At 35.3% G+C, this 9,346-nt stretch overlaps 1 protein-coding gene across 5 annotated transcripts in view; it reads left to right on the forward strand.

Moving 5' to 3' along the window:
• LOC111444390 (vacuolar protein sorting-associated protein 41 homolog) overlaps positions 1–9,346 on the forward strand; it is a 27,068-nt gene that overhangs the window by 6,117 nt on the left and 11,605 nt on the right. For all 5 annotated transcript variants that reach the window (XM_023082481.1, XM_023082483.1, XM_023082479.1 and 2 more), the window contains 11 exons: positions 91–270; positions 1,437–1,700; positions 2,807–2,939; positions 3,027–3,117; positions 4,218–4,320; positions 5,563–5,666; positions 5,737–5,830; positions 5,927–6,082; positions 6,152–6,214; positions 6,316–6,381; positions 7,616–7,816. In XM_023082481.1, coding sequence (XP_022938249.1) covers positions 91–270; positions 1,437–1,700; positions 2,807–2,939; positions 3,027–3,117; positions 4,218–4,320; positions 5,563–5,666; positions 5,737–5,830; positions 5,927–6,082; positions 6,152–6,214; positions 6,316–6,381; positions 7,616–7,816 — 1,455 coding nt within the window. The remainder of the gene's footprint in view (positions 1–90; positions 271–1,436; positions 1,701–2,806; positions 2,940–3,026; positions 3,118–4,217; positions 4,321–5,562; positions 5,667–5,736; positions 5,831–5,926; positions 6,083–6,151; positions 6,215–6,315; positions 6,382–7,615; positions 7,817–9,346) is intronic.

Genomic DNA, 9,346 nt, shown 5'->3' on the forward strand with positions numbered 1-9,346 from the left:
TTTTTTTTTTTTTTTTTTTCACTCTGTTGAGAAAATATGTATTGTATCAGACTACTAGTTACTCATTGCTAAGTTTGCTTACATTTTCAGGTCTTGCATTCTGGTGAAGGTCCAATACATGCAGTGAAATGGAGAACAAGCCTTATTGCTTGGGCAAATGATGCTGGCGTTAAGGTTTATGATGCTGCAAATGATCAGCGAATTACATTTATTGAAAGACCGAGAGGAAGTCCACGTCCTGAACTTTTGCTCCCTCAGTTAGTCTGGCAGGTTTGTTAAAGTTTCATGATGCTGTTGCCATACTGTACTGTATCAAGAAAGTAACTAAAGTGGATGCTACTGCAGGTGCTTGAGGGCTGCAGTAGCTACCGCCCCCATTTTTTTTAACAAATGAAATTGAATTTAGAAATTAAAAAAAATCATGAGGGAGCTTGAGGCATCCTCTAGAAAATAAAGAAAGGAATTTACAAGAATGCCGCCCATTTGTGTACATACATGCATATATACATATACATACATATACATACATATACATACATATATACAAATACACACACACACACACGCACACACACACATGTATATATGGATATATGGATAGATATATATGTATGAACTCACATAAAATTGCTATGATGCTATCTTTAAGGCTTGTAAAAAAGGAAATTGATAACTATGACATAAAATATTTTAGACAAGGGTCGCCATCTCGAAGCTAAATAACTGCACTGTCTACAATCTCCTCCTCATTTCCTTCCTTATTTTCAAAAGATGGGGTTTCATATCAAGCCATGTCACAAACAGAAACAATAGCCGCATTTTTATGCAGAAGTTTACAGTTTTCTGATTTTCTTGCTAATACCGTAAGTTGTATTTGGGGTGCTTTTTTTATAAAGAAATTCTGGTTTTTTAAATTTCTAGTTCTAGGAAAGATTTGTATGTCTAAAGGACTTCTTGTTCTTGAACGCCAGTGGAACTTTTCAAATATCAATAAGAAGTTTGTTTCTTGTTTATCTATGCATATATATTATAATTACATAGTGCCAGACTAAAGATCAGTATTGTTTAATTATTTGATCCATCAACAATTAATTACAAATAGCTACATTTAGTTCATTGGGACTGAAAAAATGACTATGTTCTCCACCCAACTATTCATTTTCTAGTAATAAAATACTTCTAATTAATGTATTTTTTTTTCATAGATTAAAATAACCCTGTTGGTAGGATTAAAAAGAAAAAGTGATGTACATGGATAATTATTTCCTGTATTTTAATTGTGAAAAAAACCTAGGTTTTTAATAAACAGACTATTGAACCTTTCTTCTTTACAATAGAATAGAAAAAATAACTTGGTGCTTTCCTCGGCGTCGGATTAGCTTTACTATCTTTTATTTAGTATCATTTCTTACTGTATTTTCTCTATGTTCATTCAGGATGATACGCTGTTGGTCATTGGTTGGGGAACATCAGTGAAGATTGCATCAATTAGAACAAATCAGAATAGAGCAGCCAATGGGACACAGAGTAGTAGGCTCGTTCCAATGTCTAGCATGAACCGGGTTGATATAGTGGCATCTTTTCAAACCAGCTATTTAATCACAGGAATGGCTCCATTTGGGGATTTCCTGGTTGTTCTCGCTTATATTCCTGGGGAAGAAGGTGAAAAAGATTTTAGTAGAACTGCTCCTTCCCGTCAGGTGCGTTCACGGCAAGCTGAATGTACATCTATCCAGTCTTAGCAGTACAAGGCTTTTAATGTGTTCTAATTTTATTTTTTGTACAAGTTTTTTGTAACGACTTAGGCCCACCGCTAGTAGATATTGTCCTCTTTGAGCTTTCCCTTTTGGGCTTCCCCTCAAGGCTTTTAAAACGCGTCTGCTAAGGGAAGGTTTCCACACCCTTGTAAAGGGTATTTTATTCTCCTTCCCAACCAAGGTGGGACTTCACAATCCAACCCCCTTCGGGCCCAGCGTCCTCACTGGCACTCGTTCCTTTCTCCAATCGATGTGGGACCCCCCCAAATCCACACCCCTTTGGGCCCATTGTCCTTACTGGCATACCGCCTCATGTTTACCCCCCTTCGGGGAATAGCGAGAAGCCTGGCACATCGTCCGGTGTCTGGCTCTGATACCATTTGTAACTACTCAGGCCCACCGCTAGCAGATATTATCCTCTTTGGGCTTTCTCTTTCGGGCTTCCCCTTAAGGCTTTAAAATGCATCTCCTAGGGGAAGATTTCCACACCCTTATAAAGGGTGCTTTGTTCTCCTCTCCAACCAATGTGGGACATCACATTTTTAGTGACTTTTCTTGTTCTAGTTAGTTCCAGTTGTACTCATGTACTATGATTGAGAGCTTAGTAGACAAATTGTGCTATGCATGTATCACAGATTCTGTAATCAGAGACGAACCTATTTGAATTAGTTCCTTGGTAGTTGTTTAGTGGCATGGTTTGTCAAATTTCATGAGAAACCGAAGACCTTTTTCACTTTATATCAATGAGTATATTATTTTGTTACATTTCCTGCTTTAACTATTTTACGATTGAGTATGCTGTTTCTTCTGTCTAACTGTACTTGAGTGAATGGTATATGTAAGTGAGTGTTAAACAATTTTTTAAACCGTCTGTCGTTTGTTGTTTGTCTTCCATTTCATATTTCCTCTTATGTGTTTCTTATGTAAAAGCATGACCAGAGCTCTGTATTTTATGATTGCATCGCTTACTCATTTTTCTTCATGAAGGTGCTGGTTACTCCCTTTGCTGCGTTATTGTTATCTTACTTTTTTAAATCACTTTCAAGTAGGGAAACGCCCAAAGACCGGAAGTTCGTATTGTGACGTGGAACAATGATGAATTATCTACTGATGCCCTACCTGTACATGGTTTCGAGCATTACAAGGCAAAGGACTATTCCCTTGCACATGCTCCTTTCGCAGGTTAATTTATATCTATGGATGAATGTTATTTTTTAAGCACAAGGTAAATTGCCTTAAATGTTCAAATACTTATTTATGTCAGTGTAGGCAGCAGCTATGCTGGTGGTCAGTGGGCTGCTGGTGATGAACCTCTGTACTATGTTGTATCCCCAAAAGATGTAGTTATTGCGAAGCCCAGGTTGGTTTTTAATCTGTGTTGTTTCGTAAGTGGGAGGTTGTAATGATTGTCAACATGATTATTAGTTCTTGGGTATCCATACTAAAAAAATGACTGAGAGTTGTTCCTGAAACAAAAATGACAAAATGTTTATTTTAATATTCCAAAGAAGTTTATTTTAATACACATTACACCTCCAATTGTCTTGAAAGTTTGAAAAAATTGTTTTTGAAGTCTAAGTTAGGATGCCAAATAGTTCATTTAAATATACCAATTTTTTTTACATATTTCAACGTATTTCAACGAACAACATGTTGTATGAGGTTTTATATTTTGAAAGGTGAGTTGAAATATGTTGTTATATGAGGTTTGATATTGTACGATGAAATGTGTGAGTTGTATTTCATGTTTTCAGATATGTGTTTGGTAGCAAATACAGAATTTGGATCCCAGTGGAGGGAGGACGCGTAGTTGGAAGAGAGGAGAGAGAGGGAAACGTGTGGGGCTTAGAGCTTAGTGGAGCTGGGTTATTTAAATTGGTGGTGATGGGTTATTAAACCCCGAGTTGTTATATCAGCAACCCAAACAAGGCGTTGGGTTTTAAACCTTTCCCAACCCAATTCAACCCCACTCCCCAAACAACCCCTTCGTGTATTCTTTTTATTGGAACTTATGGCTAGAAAGAAATGGCCGTGTCATCACAGATAAACAACAAAACATTCATTATTTTATGGAGCTACATGTTCTCTTGCTTTGTCTTGAAGTAAACTTTCTCCACCTTTTTGTAATTATAGCTTACATGCTTGATCCATTGGAGGTATTTTTTTTGTAACTAGTCAAAGAAAGGTCTTCCTTTTGTAATATATTTCATAAATCAATGAAATAATTTCTGTTTCTTATCAAAAAAATTTGTCCCAAACAAGGAACATTTTTGTTGATTTTTAACCGGAAATTATGGTAGTACACTATTTCTAAAATGTTGGTAATTCGGTCCTTCTCAACTGCAAAATTTCTAATAGATTCACCATGTCATTTTAAATAATAGGAGAAAAAACCTACATCATTTATCTTTTACACTGCATCTGTTTGATTTCACGATTGCATGTTTTAATCATTCTTAGGGATGCTGAAGATCATATTGCTTGGCTTCTTGAACATGGCTTCCATGAAAAAGCTTTGGAAGCAGTTGAAGCAGGTCAAGGAAGAAGTGAACTCCTTGACGAGGTACCTTCCTTCAGCCCATTCATTTCTCCTCTTCCTTGCATGCATACATATCATTTTTCGTTTTCTTAAAGAACTCCTGGCTCTTTCTGTCATATAAAGACTTCATCTGCATTTGAAATATTGCATACTCGATGCAGTTCCAGTGGGATGCTTGCATCCAGTCATTGTAACATATGGATTAAGCCCCAATATTGCCTCTATCCTTATCTTTAGATTGGTGGAGGTCTTTTATATGACTCCTCTTGCTAGGCTTAGGGATCCTTCCTCATCCCTAAGGCCCTTCTTAGGTTGTTATTCTTCTTTGACAACTTTTATCTAGGTCCATTTCTCATAAATAAATAAATAAAATCCATCCTTTGTAATTTCCCTGGTATTTCAATCTTTCTAGAAGCCCTCAACATCGAACAGTATAATATTTGTTGCTAATATCAAGGTAGTCATCCAATGGTATAACACACACACACACACACACACACACACATATATCATGTTTGGAAGCCTTATTTGACATATCTTGAAAGTTTTTCGTGGGTGTTGCCATAGGAACAAGGGATTTGTGAGCTTGGGATCCTAATCTGTCTGGGGGCTTCTCTACTCACTCATTTTCTCCACCCTTTGTTCATCTTCTCCCATTTTGGTCTAAGTGTTCTCCTCTCTGTGGAAGGTTAAGTCCCTAAGAAAGAGAATAAGAGGTCTTACATGGTAGAGAGAATACCCCGGATTGTATCCACCAACACTCTTCCTTGGTTTCCACAATGTTGTCTGCTTTGTAGACGTTAGATTTAAGAGGATCTTGGTAGTTTGCTTACTCCCTCTAGACTCAGAGCTTTAGTTTGTTTGAAGTAGTTGTGTTGCCAAGTAGGGACTGTTGGTTTTTGTTGAAGAGATTGTAATAAACTCGCCCTATTGTGATGAACGAAAGGTATTGTGGCTATTTGTTATTTTGCTATCTTGCGGGAGTGTGGATCGGGAGAAACAGAAAAATTTATAGATGGGTGGAGAGGTCATAAAAAGAGGTTTGGGATGGAGTGAGATTTAATGCTTCTTTATGAGTGTCTATTTGGCGAATTTTTTGTAATTATCAGCTAATTATAATCATTTGGATTGTATCCCGTAGTTTAAGTGTAATTCTATTTTATCAATGAAAAATTTCTGCTGCCTTTCTAAGAAAAAGGAAAAAAAGAAAAAAAGAAAGAAAAGAAAAGAGAGAGAGTAATACTTTTTTGTTCATCTCGCGTTTAGGTGGGGTCTAGATATCTTGATCACTTGATTGTGGAGAGAAAATATGCTGAAGCTGCATCTTTGTGTCCCAAATTGTTGCGAGGCTCTGTTTCTGCGTGGGAGAGGTAATTAATTGATTGCCTTTTATACCATTCTTCATTGACTGGCATAACTACAGAAACCGGTTTTGTACAGATGGGTTTTCCACTTTGCTCATTTGCGTCAACTTCCTGTACTGGTTCCATATATACCAACAGAAAACCCCAGATTGCGTGATACTGCCTATGAGGTTAGTCTGAAGAAAATTTCTCTAATATTTGTCTCTTTAAGAGATTTATTTATTACCCACTTGAACACGACACTTCCTTTTTCCTTGTAATTTCAGGTGGCTCTTGTTGCTCTTGCTTCGAATCCATTGTTTCATAAGGATCTATTAACGACTGTTAAGTCTTGGCCACCAGTGATTTATTCGGCCTTGCCTGTTATCTCTGCCATAGAACCTCAGTTCAATACTTCTTCCATGACTGATGCTCTTAAAGAAGTAATATTTATTTTTCTGTTATTTTTATACACAGTGTATTGCAGTAAGCTAATTTCTTTCCTGCATCAGGCATTAGCTGAGCTGTACGTCATAGATGGGCAGTATGAGAAAGGTTTTTTGCTTTATGCTGATGTATGTACAGATTTGTGCTCTCTCGTGTTAAATAACTGGATCTCAATCTTACTACGTTTCCCTTATCAATATATATTTATTTATTCTGCCCTTATTTTCAGCTTCTGAAGCCAGATATATTTGACTTTATTGAGAAGTACAATCTACATGAGGCCATTCGTGAGAAGGTATGAGAATTCAAGATTAGGCAACCCTGTAGTTTACTTGTAGCTTTCTTCAAATAAGAAAATTAAGTTTGTGGTAATGTTATAAAATACAAGTTTTCCTGTAACACATTTTGGAAGATAGGATTTTCTAACCATCATAAATTGGCGAGTGGTCATTGGGGCAGTGAAAAAAGTAAAGAGCTTTAAGGGAATAGATTCAAATCATGGTGACCATCTTACCTACAATATAATCTCCTTCCAGTTTTCTTGACAATCAAATATACCATGCTTAGGCACTCGTTTGTGAGATCAATTGAGATGTGTACAAGTTGCCTCGGTTACGTACAAATATAAAAGAAAAAAAAAAAAAAAAGAAGAATCTTCTAATTAAAAGAGGTTGTATGGAATTGTTCTATGAACAATTCTTGATAATGTTGTCACATTCCTTTATCACTTTTATTCTCTTAATTAGACAAATCAATTTTTACATTAGCTCAAAGTGATGGAACGCTTAAGGCTGATATTATATGGTTTTTGAATTTCTTTTGTTTAAACATTATTTGTAGGAAGGATTCAAAATTAATTTTCTTTTGTCACTTGAAAAATCTGTTGAGAGTTCTTTTATTTTAATTTTTTCTTAAATTTATTTTTCTGTTTTAAATTTATATTCATTTGTTTGTATAATCCTTTGGATGGACGGTGGTTCTACCAAACAGCATGAAAGATTGGCTTTCTTTGATCTTTATGTATCACCCTTTTAATCATTCAAAGAAGATCCTTTGACTTCACTGCAATATAGCCTTTATTTGGTCCTCTGTAATGAGCGAAACCATGAAATTTTTCAAGTCAAGTAGAGATGACTGAAAACTCTTTAGGCACCTGTCTTTTTTTGTTTATAACTTGGTGTAAGCACGCCTTCTCTTTCAATAATTATAACACTAGCTCACTTTTATCCCATTGGAGGATCTTTTTTGACTTTGGATGTGGATTTCATTTCCTTTTATTGTAATTTGTACCAGCAATGAAATTGCTTCTTGTCCAAAATTTTGAAAACAATTTTACACGAGAGTTTGGCTTTGGAGTCTGGTAATATGGTCTGTGCTTTAGTTTTTTTTTCCTTAGTAAATTGTTGGTGCTCAAAAATTTTGTTTTTAGAGAGAACAATTTTACAATTCCTGTCGCATGGGCAAACTGTTCTATTTATTTTCATTTTTAAATGTATGACGGCTTTTCTATTTTTATCCACTTTTTGTAGGTTGTTCAACTCATGATGCTAGATTGCAAGCGTGCAGTTCCATTGTTTATCCAAAACAAGGAATTAATTCCTCCAAACGAAGTTGTTTCACAACTTTTCAAAGCCGGTGATAAGTGTGATTTCAGATATTTCATGCACCTTTATCTGCACTCCTTATTTGAAGTAAATCCACATGCTGGAAAGGATTTCCATGATATTCAGGTACAAACTACTAAAATTAAGTCATCTTTCAGTGACTTGGTTCTCATGTTTTCACATATGCAGATGATAAATCTCTCCACCTTAAAGTAAGATGTGACAAATTTGCGAGTGATATAAATAAAATTACATCTAGCATTAATTTGAGAAGGCACATACCATACATTCATATAATTTCATGCATTAAACATGCATATTTAAGAAGTAAAAGTTCATATCAACAGCTCCATTGTCAGTTGCCAATGGTCTTTAATAAAATGAGAAAAATGGAACATCCACAATCAGTTTCAGGAAAAGAGAAATTAAATAAATGAGTCAATATAGAAAAACATTTACTTTTATTATCATTATCATATTTGTTCTTTTGACAATGAATACTTTTCGTTGATTCAAGAAATGATTGCACTGCTGACTAAGGGAGACATACAAAGAAACCATTCCCACCACTCTTAACGACAAGCAATGCAATCTTAACAAAAAGCCCCTAATTCATTTTTTTAACCAAAGACAAAAATAGAACTTTTCATTGATATAATGAAAAGAGACTAATGCTAAAAAATACGAACTTCAAAAGGAGCGAATGAAAGAGAAGAAATAACAAATACGTCAAAGACCATTTTGAGTAACAAATGCAACAAAAACCACACTGGATGAACAAAACCAAAACCAAAAAGCATAAGAAGGAACTATGAAGGATATAAAAAAGCATTCCAGTTGAGATAAATGTCTTGAATAGAAAATCCAGCAACAGGATTTGATAGAGAACTCCAAGAAGAGGCCTTGGGCAGCTTCAAATCTTTCAAATCATGGAAGTTGCTTGTTGTAAAAGACCATTTGTAATTCCAACCAAAGCTCTAAAAGAATAGCCTAAACTGCATTTATCCAAATAAATTAGCTTTGGAATTCAAAGAAAGGCCTGTAAGTTGTTGCAAAACATTGTTCCTCAAAGTGTAATGGAAAACCCTCTGAATGTGAACAACGAAAAAAAGCTTATTCCAGCAGAATGTGGAATATCAACAACCGAAGAGCACATGATTGAGGGAATTTCCAGCCACAAAACATAAAGAATGAACTGATGGCATAATACACTTGGAATGCATTTTCCTTTGCAAAACTTCTGAAGTATTAAGATTAAGCATGATCCACAAAAGATTGATTACTCATTTGGACATTTGGACTTCCAGAAAAGATTTGACTATCCTAATGGAGAGCAACCTAACCGTGGTTATTTAATTCTTCTATGGAGTCTTCCATTTTTCTTCAAGATTGAATTGTTACCTATGAACTATTTTGGGTCTTCTTAGGACATCTGAAGCATCTTTCAGTTTGGCAGCTAAATGGGGATGATGCATTATGCACGGCCCTTCTTTTTGGAGGAAGGTCATTGTTAGTATTCATGGTTCTGATTACGAACAATGTATTCATAGTTCTGATTATAAACATTCCATCAGAACATTATCATCACAACAAAAAAAAAAAAAAAAAAAAAAAAAAAAAAAAAAAAAAAAAAGGTTTACAAAAAACGAGAAAAAA

This window comes from Cucurbita moschata, unplaced genomic scaffold, assembly GCF_002738365.1.
Source record: "Cucurbita moschata cultivar Rifu unplaced genomic scaffold, Cmos_1.0 Cmo_Scf00006, whole genome shotgun sequence".
Classification (NCBI taxonomy): domain Eukaryota; kingdom Viridiplantae; phylum Streptophyta; class Magnoliopsida; order Cucurbitales; family Cucurbitaceae; genus Cucurbita; species Cucurbita moschata.